The sequence below is a fragment of the Anser brachyrhynchus genome (assembly GCF_964034855.1).
Source record: "Anser brachyrhynchus genome assembly, chromosome: 16".
NCBI classification, from domain to species: domain Eukaryota; kingdom Metazoa; phylum Chordata; class Aves; order Anseriformes; family Anatidae; genus Anser; species Anser brachyrhynchus.
This window is the reverse complement of record NC_137734.1, coordinates 4,177,552-4,192,452: the sequence shown is the minus strand read 5'-3', so window position 1 is coordinate 4,192,452 and position 14,901 is coordinate 4,177,552. Positions and strand designations below refer to the sequence as shown.

Below are 14,901 nucleotides of genomic sequence, written 5' to 3'. Positions count from 1 at the left end.
TGTCATTAGGTAACAGTTCCCACCACACACACATAAAAAAAGTACTAATGTGGCTTAAATAAATACACTGCCTGAAAAGCTTTTGTAGATGTATGGTTATGGCATGATCACAGCACCCCAATTATGGAGAGGTGCAGTATGGTGAAGGAGGGAAAAAGGAGTCCTGTGGTCAGCACTGAGAACTTGGGAAAACTTTGTTTAATTCCTTCTTCCACCACAATCTGCTCCTCTCACTTCTCCATGGTGTGGTGGTACTGGGGGATTTTTGGTTAGCAGTTTCCTGGCTCCTTTTTGTTTCCACTTTGGCATCCCCTGGGTGTTTTCCTTTAAATCCCTATTAGCCCCTGATTCAGCTCAAAGCAGCACTGCAGAAGCAGTCAGCTATGGTACAAGGAGAAAGAGATGACTGGCCCCAAGAGCTCCTCTAGCCTGGATTGCCTCTGCACCCCTTCTCCCACCACAGCCAGTCTAGGCAGGACTCATCTTACCTCGCTTTTCTTCTCCAAAGTTAAGTGCCTGCCGAAGCAACATCAGACCTGGGCTAGCTGGTATTCCTTATCTCAGAGCATTGCTGCAAAGCTCTCGGAAGCTGCAGCATTACAGAGCCCATGTAACGGGACTAGCTAGAAAGCTGTATATCCATTCACACTCACTTGAGATATTTTTACGGGTACAATATGTTTTCTTTCACCACATGTGTTCCACCCTGTGGATTACTTGAATGGCAGAAAGTGTTTTGTTTCCTATGTGATTAGCTGCAGGTTCAATTTCTATCAGATTTGTCAATTTTGTCATATAATAGTTTGGTTTTTTTCCAGCCTAATGTATGTGACATGCTTCATAATGCCAATAAAAACAGTTTTCAAACTAGACTGTAAATGAATTTGACCGAAAAACGCCAAAAATAAAAATACCAGCCATTGGGGAGCTTGGATCCGACAGTGTAAGCTTTTAAATGACGAGCTGTGGTTTGTGAAGCAAAGTTTTACAGTTCCTCTTTGCTGTAGCTGTAACGTGTGGAGTGGTCGGCCAGGGTGGGATGGCAGCTCTGGTTGTGGGTACCTGCTTCCAGCAGCGGATGCGCTCCCCAAAATGGTTTTAATTTTTCTTCTTTGTGTAATTTTTTTGCCTCTATATTTCTGATAATGGAATTGTTCTGGGCTTTTAAATTTCAGTTAAGAATGTGCAAATAGGCTATCTGGTAAGTAGGTTATTGAAGGGTTAGGGAAATGGAGAACATTTCGTGCAAAAAAATACCCACAGTGTGGGTAATAGACTCCAGTCGAATTTAAAAGATAATGGCAACAAGGGAGAAATCCACTTGTAGAAATGGGGAACAGCTGTGTTTGAGATCTAATGAAACTGTATCAAATACTTTAAAAATGGCTTACAACTTCTTCCCCCGGGAATGGAGATAAAGCACAAGAGCACTCCTGAAAGGTCGAAGAAACAGTTAAATCATTTCCTTGATGGTTATTAGAGATATAGAAGACATCAGTGAAAATTAAATGTCTGAAACTTGTATTTGATTGCTTTTCTTATCACGCCAATCTCACACGTTTCTTCCATCTCTTGCTCTCTGTTCTAGTAAAATTTAATAACTGTGCCGGTAACAAGGGAGTTCGGTATGAAACCAACAGCTTGGACTTCAAGGTGAGAGCAGATGGGACCATGTATGCTGTCCACCAGGTGCAAATGCCCTCGAAGCAGCTGATCCTGATGGTGACCGCCTGGGATCCCCAGACCCTGGGCAGATGGGAGGCGATCGTCAGGTTTCTGGTGGGAGAGAAGTCGCAACACAATGGACACAAGGTAAGATGCTTTCAGAACTCTTTTTCTTATTTCATTCTTTGTTTGCCTCTGTTCCCTAAGCCTTTAAAAGTCACATGCAGCATAGGATTGTTTGTGTCGTCTGGTCTGTGCTTCCAGGGCACGTGTGCAGGTAGAAAATGCCACAAGCAGCAGCAAATTTCATGCAAATATTCTTTGATCCTCCCTGATGTAAATGATTTTAGGTTGCCAGTGGGGAAGCATTCTCTAAGCTCATACTTTTGTATATTTAAATAACCACTTGGATCTGTTATGTACTGCAGGTATATACTATTATATACCTTGTGTTTGCTTCTCATTGCTAATACTCTACCTCAACTTGAAATAAAACCTGAAGACAGAAGGTGCCTCTTGCTCTCCAGAGGCCAAGTCAACCATAATCTTGAGAAACACAAGGTTAAATTCGGATTTCTCTGTGACAGTGTAGTCCTGGAGTCATGCACTGTCTGCTTCTGCTGCGCTGCAGACATCTCCCGAGCTTTCACAGTGCCTCATTGCTCTCCACAAGCACTCTGCATGGTCCTGCAGCTCCTTGGGAGTGATGCATGCACCCAGGCAGGGATTCCAGATGAAGATCTGGACTTGTTTTCTTCCAGTGCAGCGAGGACAGGGAGCATTGCTGCTGCCTGCTAAGGGACATTTGCTCACAGGCTGTGAGCACCAGCAGGGCAGCGACACACAACGTGGCACCGCAGTGGCAAACTCTGCTCGGTGCCCGCATCCTCCCTTCCCCACAGCTGGAGTCAACACCAGCTCCAAAGCCTGCATCATTCAGTGTTTGAGACAGGAGTTTACCAGTGCTTGCTTGCTTTCTTAGTTTCATACACGTAGCTCAAAAGCAGGAAGGATCTGTCCCTGCCCAGCAATCTGACAGCAATATTGCTTCACTTAAATACAGCCGTGGGCTGCGCAGTGGCAATGAAATCAGGGACTGCTCCACAAAAACACATTTCTTCTGCTCTGCTCCTTGCGTAGCTGTCTCTGGCCCACCTCTTCCATATTATCTTCGGCAGCAGTTCTTCATTTTCAGTGTTAGTCTGGGCTGAAATCATGTGCGACACTGAGTAAATGTGATTATGCTGTCTGCTGCCTATTCAAAAAAAAGAAAAAATAGTTCTTCAGTTCTTCGATGGTTGGGCAGTTATGCTTAAACTGCTTAAACACATTGCTATAGTTGGGGTTGCCTTTAGCATAAAGCATAAATTTGGCAGGAAATTGGCTGAGGAGCCTGATTTATTGCTGGGTCTTGAAGACCTTGCAGAGCAAGGGTGAAGGTGGACGTCACCTGGGAACGGACAGGCAGGGCCACTTGGCTGTGGCTGTAGACTGGATTAATGCACGGTGGTGGCTGTCAAATAGCAAGACTGGCCTCTCCTCACCTCTTTGCTGCAGTGCTTGGGCAGAGAGGGCAGAAGAGGGGAAAGAAGGAGAGAGATTTTTTGTGCCTTATTGTAAGAATGCCGCAACGTGAGAGTTTGCAACATTTGGGGAAATTTTTATCATGTGTGAGACAAGACGGAAAAGACTTGGAGAGGCTTAAATCTATTAGTCACCCGGTGGACTGACCCCTGAGGTTTTGCATGGCTTAGAGTCATATAAATACATTTCTGCTGCTCTTCAGTAAAAGTCTGGCTTGTGCGAGATAGAGCTAAGCCCTGTATGTTATGTCAGCTGTATTTGCCATTTTCTAACCAAAGAAATACTGCTTACCTCTAAAAGTAATTAAATATTGAAGGCACAAAGTAAGGTGTCTTATATACTGCTTTAAATTTCTTCTTGTTGTAGCAGAAAGAAAACTAAGTACACATTTCTGCTTTAGTAAAATATTTGGTTCGACACTCATCTAATGTTAATATAAGCTGAACTCTGGTTCAAAATAGAGAGCGTTAAGCTTTTTAAAATTCATATCCCTCCTTTCTAAAAGCCTTATTAGTGTATAGTTTGAGGCTGAAAAAATATAGAAAACAAGACTAATGACAAGGTCACAAGGAGTTTTATTGTGGGTTCCTATAGCAGGCATTTGACTTCTGTTTTATTTAAATGCTTGTGCTTTTTTGCCAACAAAATAATCCTTTGTTTACTAAAGAAATAAATATGATTATGAGTTTATTTCAAAAATAATAGTGTTTATGCTAAAAACAAAACAAAACAACAATATCCAGTACAATACATTTCAGGCCGTGACCCTAATATACTACATTTCATGGCTTTTACTAGAAACAGACTTCACATTTGTTTTTGTAAGGTATAATATGACTCAAGCATAACTACATCATTGTTTTAAAGACTTTTCACACTATCGTGGTATATTAAGGGTATGGGGATGGCAAATGCAAGAAAGAATGGAGGAGGTAACGTGAGAGAGGGAAAAGACCAACTCTGTTCTAGCGCGTGCATCCGTTTCCATTTTACTTTGTAAATATGTGACTGATTTTGTGAAAATGCTAAACAGCTCCCAGACATTAAAAATAATTGGCATGAAATCTGCCTTACTGCACCTAGTGATCTCTGTTTGCTGGCACCTACAGCACAAACAAGTCCTTCTGGCTTGCTCGCCCAGCATCTGTGTTTCAGGGCGCTTCTCCGTGACTGGCGACCATCAGCTGGGGCAGCCTCACTGCACGAGGAAATCTTGCTGCCCCTCTTCTCCTTCCTGAATCATCACTGAAAGGCCAAATCTGAATTGAGTTTATGATTTTCCATGGATTAAAGCTTCATGAAAATACAATTATCCCACGTTAAAGGCCCTTATTAGACATTTGGCTTCTTGTGGAGGTTAGTACAGAATAAAATGGTTAGTACAGGGTAAATATAAGAGAAGTTGATGTTGTTGAGGCATCAGCCAAGGTTGTGGGGGACCAGAAGTGAGGTCCCTGCTCTGCTGCAAATTCACAGTGTGTCCTGAAGGACCAAGCCCTTTCTTCCATAGCCTGCCTGCAAAGAGCAGTCTACTTCCCAGGAAGGCTCAGACCCTCAAGAACGCGATCCTTTGTGTTTGTGGTCCTTTCTTATCACAGTATCTAAGAAAGGAAATTTGCATAGGAGGTTTGGAGAGCTTTGCTGGTGGCCAGCACGTCCTCAGGGTGGGTAGCAAATGAGTTCAGGATAGCTTCTGTCAGGATAGGCATCCCCTGGGGTGCCTTCATTGCAAAATCAGAGTCTGTGCCTGTGCCGCAGATTCCACAGCTGTGCAGTTACTCTGGGTGCAAGCTGGCATTTTGATGGCAAATGACCCAATACAGTGACAGCTTCCCCTGCTTCTTAATGTTGGTGTAATAAATGTGCTAATTGCATTGAATAACTGAATAACCTGGGCAAATCTGCAAATTTTCTCTGGCAACTGCTTTTAAAAAAATAAAATAAAATCCAATGACTACAGTAAAGTTTAATGCTAATAGGATGAAATGATGGCAAAGAAGGTAAATATTTGAAAACACATTTTATGATACATGAGGCATACATTTTCCCTTCCTCCCCAGAAAGCATTTGAAGGTAAACTTTTTGGTTAATACAAGTGGTGTTAGTAAGTCTAGGAACTTTTTTTGTTCAGTCTTGCAGGAAACCTGATAGCAATTCAATTAGAAAATGCAAATGAGGTCACATATTTCCCACAGGAGTGACGAATTACCCCAGAGGAAACTGAGTGATATTCTAGCATAACAATAAATACTTAAGATAAAGTTTCTTACACTGTTCTTGTCTGGCTGCCTGTTGTTCCAATTGAAAGTATCAGTCAGACCTGTGGGTATAATTTGGAATAAAGAAGCAAAAGAAAGAAAAGAAAAAAGTTGTTTACGAAATAATATTAAGTCCTTGTAGCTTGTGTCAGCATTTATGAAAGATAAACTTGAGTGGGATAATTCTCCAGAAGAAAACACAGTAAAGCCAGACTTTGCTTATCTGGAATTAGCAGTGCAATGTCTTCTTTTCTAAGAGAGCATGCTGTTATGTATAACAATTGGATATTGATTTAACCACAAGTCCACAGATGAAGATTACGTCTGTGAATAGTGACATTGCTGAAGACTTCAGTCTTCAGAGTGCCCTCTGCTTCTTATTTGCAGAAACTCAAATCTTCTGAAGTGCATGAATGCATATATAGCCCTTCGTGCTTCACTTACTGTACTATCACCATGTCCATACAGTCCAAGATTCCTTGTCATCCCTTGCTGATCAGTATCCTTTGCTCCCAGTGCTGGTTTGTCTCATCTGAAGTTCTGGCCCACTCTTTCATTTTGAGCTTTATTTTTCAGTGGTTACATGCATCTAAAAATGAGAAGTCATTTCTGGCAATTTATTCTTCTTTAGTTTCTCCTGTTTCTCAGTTGTTCTCCATGAATTAAAATTGGGATCACAGAAATACAGCATAGAAAGAAATTCATAACAAAAGAGTTTGGACATCCAGGATATATTCAGTACATGTAGAATGAGAGTCATCTTTGCTGCTAGTGATTTACTTAAGAAAAAAATATATATATTGTTTTCTTTGAAACATGTTTGTGTAAACCTAAATTTCTCATTGTCTTAGCTTCTCAAATTCTGAGTATGGAAATATGTAAATTTTTGTTAAATCTGTTAACTGTGATTTTCACTGTTAAATCACTGGAAGTTGTGCAATTAAAATCTTGCAAATATGTGGGTATGCAGCTAGTGTTTAAAACATTGAGAAACACTGTCAAAAACCAATCCTTGCTTAAGTCTAGCTTGTGTTTTATTATGTCTCTTCTTATTTGGGGCTTCTTTCATTACTGAGGTAGGAATCCACATCCATACAATATGAATGTGAGAAACTGATTCTTACAGCCAGCATTTTTGATTTAAAGCCTTTAAATAATCATCTCTGGCATTTTACCTAGCTGAGATTTTAAATTCCAATACAGCCTTTTATTGCTGATCACAAATACAAAGGTCTCCAGGCAAGGAAAGGCTTATTCAGCACCGATCATGTTTATGACCTCAGTTATTGTGCTAGCCAGGATGCTCTGCACAGGGCCTGGGAGCGATGAAGATGTATCCTTCCCCTGATGGAAGAAAATGACAGCTTAAGCAGGAGTTGTGCTTCCATTGCTCCCGTTTGCCCTGACACTTTCAAGTGGGTGTGCTTGGAAGGAGGGGGGGAAAAGCTGCCTCAGTTGTTTTCCTTCCCTCCTTCCCCTGTATTGGGATGAAGTATGATACATGGCATCAAGGAGATGGAGTTTATGGCAGGTTGTGTTATCCCTAGAGAGGGGCTGAAGAAAAAGGACTGTATTTCTCATCCTGCCTTTCTCTAGCCATATTTATGCATGTTTTCAGGACCAGCTCATTATGCTGTCCAGTGAATGCCACAAAGCTGCCCTGTTTGACCACTTCTGGGGGTAAATTAGTACATTAATATCATATAACTGTTACCAGTGAAACTGATCATGGTAATTGTGGAAGTCTGGTGGAGATACGTCAGGTGAACTTGTCTGACTTCATGCTTAAGTGAATTTGAACATCTAGCATTTATTCGTCGCGTGAGCAGAAAGTGCTGTTTGTGACAGCATGTGAACTTCCTTGACCTGATTTTCAGGTGTGTTCAATCACATTGCCTTGCACTGAAACCAAGATAAGATATGACACACAGGTGCTCATTGCCTTGGAAAATCAGCCCACTACGTGAACTTTCTGAGCACTGCACTCGCTGCATTTAGTTCTTAAATAGTCAGCATCTTACCAAGGGTCAGGCTCAAAGCCATACTAGAAAGATCATGCTGAAGTGAAATTCACTCCAGATCCGTCTTCCTTCAAACAAAAAGAAGTCGTAAGGATTGAACTACCTACACAGAAATAAGTCTTTGCTGATAAAACAAAGCCCTCGGACTGCTGCGTACTGCCTGCCTGTGATGTACGCCGTGCCCTCGCGAGATCAAAGCGCTTGACCTCTGGTTTCACGTTCTTTGTTGTTAACTGCTTGAGTCTGACTGCTGCTTCAAAAAAACATTTTGGACTGAATCTCCTAAAAAAAAAACTCCTCATTGCTGTGGTGATCCATGTTGCATGTAAACACAAGTTTGAGTAAAAGACAAAAATGCCTTCATGCAGGCACATCCTTTAGAAAAAAAAAGCCTTTGTCAGGGGCCCTGAGAGTCCACCTTTCCTTTCTTCTGCCCAGCGAACTGAGACAGTATCACAGTTACAAGCTCAGGGTGAGGAAGAGCTTCAGTTCCTCCCAGCCTCTGGAGGTCAGGTACTTGCTGGCTGGATGCTGGTAGCGCGGCCGCTTCATGTTCTGCCTCCTTGGCATCGCCAGCTGAAGGAGCGAGGAGCAGCAGGCAGCCCCGAGCATCCAGCATGGCCGGGTGGGTCGAGCAGGCTGTCGGTACCACCAGGTAGCGGTGGGATTTCAGATACTCTCTCCGTCCAGCAAAGCATTTAAACACTCACTTAAATTTCAGCATGCAAACGGGGATAAATTGGATGTGTTCATGTGTTCAAATTTAAGCATATGCTTAGGTGCACTCCAGTACTGGGGAATAAAAGAAGAACAGCCTTTTCTCAAGAGCCTCTTGAAATAACCAAAGGATAACTTGAAAGGGCAAACTCGCATGCTAGCACTGGGGAGAAGTACCAGAACGAATTACTTTGGTTTTTGCTAAAGGAGCAGTGGTGCTTGTGATCTCTTAAATCTCTTGTGATCTTTTTACTTGCAAACATTATGAAGAGAAGGAATATTGTTACATTTAATTCATTATGATTATTTTAATTCATGTAGCTTTTGAACCTCATGGCTTTAGAAAAATAAAATGGGATTAAGTAATGTTTCACAGGCTTGTTAAGGGGTAGATTTTCTCCTGCTTCTTTCTGTGATGAAGTGCAGTTGTAACAGGCTGAGTTCTAGAAGCAACAGAAATGCTTTTTGGAGCAATTTTGATAATGTTGCCTGTAAAATTACTCATTAGAAGTTTTATTGGGGTAGAAGAAGAGGCTTTCCAGCCTAGATATTTCATGCATTTTTCTTGATGAGATACTTGCAGAATGAAAGAGCTAATATCAAGCTACAGTTGTGTGTCGTTTTAGGGGTTTTTTGTGTGCTTTTTTGTACTTTATAATATATGCCAAGATCCACCACCTTTATTCCTGTCCTATAGATATCATAACAGGTAACACGTAGAAGAGCACATAGTATTATGCAATTTAATAGCCACACTCTTGAGAAGTACTTGTAGTTCTGAAGCCATTGTGTTTGGCTTCTTCCAATTATGAGAATGACATTAACTTGAAGGTAGAAGTGTCTTTTTATAAACACTAGAAGATAGAGTACAACAGTAATTTAGATGTTTCTTAAACAATCCTACCTAAGAAGCACTGCAAGATTAGATCTTACAAAGGGAGTGTGAAAAGGTCAAGTTGATGTGGGGAGCTTTACAAGGAAACAGCCTCATCAGAACTTTTCATGTTGGGATAAGATGTTCAAGCCTTAAAATGAGAAAGAAAAGTACATCAAGAGCTATGCTTTGTAGATGATGTCATCTTCTTCTGTTCATTGAAAGCTCTTGTAATATTCAGAGCCTGACAATGACAAGAAAGGATCACAGGTGCTTGAAACATGTGGGAACCATAAAAGATTCCACCAAAGGCAGAAAGATTTCTTATGTACCTGCTTTGGTATGCGATTCTTCCAGAGAATGGAAGAGGAAGAGCGTCATTTAAAATCTTGAAAGCAGTGAAAGTACAGGCAATACCTCTAATCATCGGTGCAGTGTGGTACTACAGAATAAGTTTCAATACAGTGCTGCCTCTCCAACCCAGTCAAAACTCCTCTCCCCTTAGAGATACCTTTTGCATTTTGTGACTGATAATGAGTATGTTTGTTGCCTGCAGGTCTCCATATTCTGCTAATACAAAAGCAAAGCATCTGAGGTGCTTTGGTGATGTTAACCAAATTTTGACTTAAAACAATGATAATTTACCAAAGGTTTGGGCAAATGAAAGGTGTTGGGTGAGTGCAGGTAATTTCTGAATTTCAATTAAATTGATTAAATTGTACTGGGAAATCAATGTGTTCTGTCCCAAAGTAGGTCGCCTGGTCAGCAGCTACATGAAAAGCCATGCTGGCTCAATACACAAGCTTGCACGTTGGCTCTCGTCTGTGTCTACAAGTTACTTATCTGCACCACTAACCTTGTTAGGTTTTCTGATCAAAGAGATTAAATAGCATTTGTCATTTTGAATAAGACTCTTCTGCGGCAACCTCGTGGGCTTTGCTACGAGCTAGTGGGTGTCTTTCCTCTGGAGTCCAGACTTCGCATTTAATTACAGTTGCCCAGTAAAGGCCCTGCTGCATCTTCTGCAAAAAAAAAAGTGATCTTTTCCTGCCTCACTTACAAACGAGCATTATAGTCTACCTGTTTGAATAGTTCCTGTTTTCATCTTATATTCTTTTTCAGCTTTTTTCTTGCTTTGCAGTCCTTACAATGCTAACGAACATTTTGGTTCCTCAGTCACTCTGATCACGTTTTACTAGTTGTGCTGGTTAAAATTTTCCAAAGCCTGCAAAGCCAGCCAGGTACCTTGCAACCCTAAATTTGCATGCACACATAATTTTTCAGAAATCAAGGAACACCGCACATTCAGACAGTTGCTCAGCCTTGACACAGACGCCTTGTGTGTTTGGCATGCCTGATGCATGTGTGTGCATTTTACATGGCTCATTCTCCTCCTCTGGGGGCCATAACTCTGTTCGATTTTAGTCAAACTTTTCCTTCCCTGTCAGCTGATGTGTTCTGGAAGCTCCTGCACTTGCCAAATCTGACAATTTTTCTTACTAATTGACTCTAATGTGAACTGCTCTATGCAGCCCCACTGCTAACTGATAAAAAAAAAAAAGTAATGAATTTTTGCTTAACTAGCTGATTTAATTAAAATGTTTTATACTGTAATTGTATGGTTTCTATAAATGGAGAGGTAATTTTGTTTAATGAGTTCCTAACCAAACATAACATTCCTGACTGTATGTAGCCAGATTTGATAAAGGTCACAAATGCTGAGATTCCACTGTTTGCTTTTGTAAGTCGTGATGATCAAACAGCTTGATTTGGCACTTGAAATATCCTGTCAGGATTGGTTCCCTCTATTCCTGTTTATACCAGGAATTATTAGTATGGTTTTAGGAGCAGAGGGGGTTCTTCTCTATATCTGAACACTGTTCATTATCTTTAAAGTGGAAGTCTACTGCCAAAATCACGTCTCATTGTCAATTAGTGGCTTCTCTGCAAACACATTAATTTAATGCCCCTGTTGAAGTACTGTGCACATTGGAACATCTTGCTGCTAAAACACTAGTTTTTAGAACACTTTGACACAAATCATTCATGAATAGCAATTTATGTCTTGATGGCAATGGGACATGATATGAAGCTCTCTTTGATTAAATTTACCACTGTGCTTAAAACTATTAGTAAATAGAGCTAATATAGATAGTCATTACAGAATTCCAGGAGGTAGATAAGGAGAAAAACAAATTATGGATTCCTTACCTGCATGGTTCCTAAAGAATACCTTCACATAGACAGGCTGTAATAAAAGAAAGTCTAAAATAGGAAGTCTCATCTTCTTAAAACTATACTTTCCTGCCTTCAACTTTGGCAAATTCAGCAATGACCTAAATACAAAAGAATCAATTACCCTAAAATAAATAAATTTGCCTTTTGTTCTGCAACCCTTTCATTATACTGTATGAAAACACAAAATGAAATATCTCTTTCTGCTAGAAGATCAAAAACTGGGAAAATAGTGTATTTTGGGAAAAAAGAGCTCATTCGTCCTCCACTGCCATCCCTGATGTCAGCAAAATGTTGTCTCCTTAGAACAGAATTCATGCAACTGTTTATTTAGCAGCGCTCTCATGTTCCCTTTGTTAAGGAACTAAGCTATATTTTCATTGTCTTATTTTGTGTTTGGTAAATACCATTTCCTCCTGTCCTTTTCACAGCTACCATGGAAACAAGCAAAAATGCTTCAGATTAAATATTTTTAAATCGGTTTTTTGTGGTAGAAAATGGTAGAAGTTTTCAAAATGCATATTGATAACAGGGATGAAGGTGAATATGTTTCAACAATGGACTAAAGCTGTCTTTGTATCTCCTAGCATTAATAAAAGTGTATTAAAAACACGTTGCCTCAGTTAAACGCTAGGAGTGACACTTGAAACAAAGCAACCCAAGTATTATTTCTTTTCTGAAAAATGTCTAGTGCAAAGTGTTAAAGATTCTGTAAAAATAATAAGACTAGCATATAAATAAAACAAGTTAAATCATAAATAATACTGATACTTGGGGAATAAAAGCCTTATTACCTCACCTTCTATCACAGTTAGATTTTATTTCAAATGCAAGAATAGTCTATTTTATGGCTGAATCCAGAGCATTCATCCATTTTGCGGGTTGAGCCCTATAAAATTAATAATCTCTAACAAACATACCCTAAGACGCACAGTTATTTATATGCAAAGAATGGTGGCTTATTTACCCAAACATTAGAGTGATCCAAAATGTTCAGCTAAGCAGGAACACAAAATATGATATTATATTATGTAAATGGGTTTGTGATACGCTCTGCTGGATAATAACTTCCAGATGTCTCTGTAGCCAGAGGCTGACGGATATCAAAGGCAGGTTGGCTGGGAGGGGAGACGTGCCAGCTGGCGAGACTGGCTACTGCTAAGTGTAGCGGAAGGTGAAAGCTGGTATTTCTTCACACTCACTGGTTTTATTTGTGCACTAGTGGGAAGTCAGTGGTTCACAGCCTTCCTTTCACTAGTAGACATAGGGTTTGGTATTACAGGGAACCCACACGTCCTCTTCTATGTGTTTTTTTTTTTTTCAACTTCTTTTGTGAGTGAGGATTGAGCTTAGCCCAAGTTTCCCAAAAATTGAAGGTCTCAAGCCACGGACTGAAGTGGCAGGAACTTATAGACAGCCACTAGCTACATGGCTGTTCCACCTTGTCTTTTACTGGTAGTGCTAAATGCAGGCAAGGAGTCTCTATGAGCTCTCGGTGTCATGGCATAAATGGGCTCCGTTGGAGCACCTTACAACCTCACCTGTTTGGAGCAAAGGATGTAGGATGTAGGTTTTAAATAATACAGCTAGTACTGAGTGGTTTGCATTGCTTCGTTAGCAAGCTTTAAACAATTCTGCCCTAACAGGAAGACTAAGGCATTAAATCATACCGAATCCAAATCCATAAGAAATTTACATCTCAGCATGGTCTTTTGTCTTGTTGTTTTTCTTCATCCCACACTTTGTAATCACTTTTTCTCTTTGAACTTTAAGATTTTCATCCGTTTTGGTTTAGCTATATTTCTCTAGCTTATCAATGTCCTAAAGTAATAGACAGGCATAATTACTAAATTATGACAATTTTATATCATAGAATCGTATGCTTGTTTAATTATCTGTATTGCCAAAGACCATGCTCACATGTTCTACGTTTGGTATTTGATCGTGTTGTAACGAATTATAAACGTCACCATGTCATTTTCAGAATGGAAAGTGGATTTAAATTTCCATTTGGCATGTGTTTCTCTTTCTGCTGTAGAATGAGCTGTGGTATTGCAACTTGGATTTCGTTTCCCATATAGCCTTGCTGAAGGGATATCTCCAACATGATGTAAAACAAATTCAGTTGTTCCAGACATACTAGGTAGTCCTGAACTGTGTTGGTTCGTAGATGTCATTTGAAAACCATTGGAGCAGAGCTCGGGAATCATAGTCAACAACAGTCTTACAGGCTTGTGTCTTAAGGAGATGATGTGGCTCTTCATCAGAGCAGAGCATGTGGCCTTTGAACAGAAAATCTGCTTTCCTTGGTTTCTGTTTTTTTCTTTCTGCCTAAAACCAAAGTTTAAATGCCAGAGACCAGGAAAAACATGCAGTGTTTTCTGGACAGATTTCCTGACATGCAAGAAGGACAGTTCTTCTAACGGTATGTCTGGTGAATTTGATGTTGAGATGATGTGGACTACAGCTCATCAGGAAAATCAGGAGCAGTAGATACGTCTTCCCTGTGCTCATGAATGGATCTGAGATGTGGGAGTTGCTGCAGAGTAGGTTAGGCTGGAGGCATTTCATGAATACTGTCAGCATTGTTTGTTGGTGTAGAGAGGATGGTTTTATGCATAATACAGACATGCTTAGAAAAATCCAGTTGTGCAAACACAGCCTTTAAGTATCACGTCCAAGTACAGCTTCAGCTCCTTTTCCTGCTCTGGGGATGCCGCTGAGGCGGATGGAGGAGGGATGGACAATGCTGTGCTGTAGTAGGACCACTGCAGCTGGACACAAGTTCAGTCTCAGCCTGCATTGATGGTGCAGAGCATCTCTTCAGTGCTGCTGCTGTCTGCTCTGCTGCTGAACTCAGCACGATGGGAGCAGATCCTAGCACATAAAATGGTCTTTCTGAGGCTGTGAGTGCAGAGTGAGTTGGAGGATATCATAATTCCTGTAACCCAATAATTAAGACACTAGGTGGAGTTTTGGGAATTCATGGACTTCTCTCTATCTTGCTGCGAATGCCTGTCATCGTTTCCTCATGCGTAACAGGGTGAAAGCACCTCACAAAGGCAACAGGAGGGAAACCACCCTAAGCAGCAGCATCAGATATGCTTGATTTGATTGTGATAAGGGCTGTGGACAGATTGTATTCTGATGACACTACAAAAGGTAGAGGAATATTTTATCTTTCAAAGATCTCTGCCTGAGATTCTGGAAAGCATATGGCCAGTAAGGCAATGAGAGAAGGAGCAGTTGTTATCTCAGTGAAAACTGTTATTCCGCAAAAACAGAATTTGAAGCTGTATTTTATAATTAATTTAATTTGGTGTCATATTCTGCTTTTGAGTTGAACTTTATATCCTTGAAAACTCAAAAGTACAGGAGAATTTTCTGGGGCTCATGGTTAGTTGTTGCTGTTATTCCAGAGATGCTCTTGGATGTTTCAGCTAGAGATCTGAATAGTTCTGGCATTCGTACTCACCAGACTTTGTTACTGCATTTGTCTCACAGCTTTTAAACAGCAGAAAACATGTACAACGTATTTAAACAACAC

At 40.5% G+C, this 14,901-nt stretch overlaps 1 protein-coding gene across 7 annotated transcripts in view; it reads left to right on the top strand.

Annotated features, from left to right (window-relative positions):
- CDH4 (cadherin 4) overlaps positions 1 to 14,901 on the top strand; it is a 673,189-nt gene that overhangs the window by 494,241 nt on the left and 164,047 nt on the right. For all 7 annotated transcript variants that reach the window (XM_080557562.1, XM_080557563.1, XM_080557565.1 and 4 more), the window contains one exon: positions 1,589 to 1,812. In XM_080557562.1, the coding sequence (XP_080413688.1) occupies positions 1,589 to 1,812 (224 nt within the window). The remainder of the gene's footprint in view (positions 1 to 1,588; positions 1,813 to 14,901) is intronic.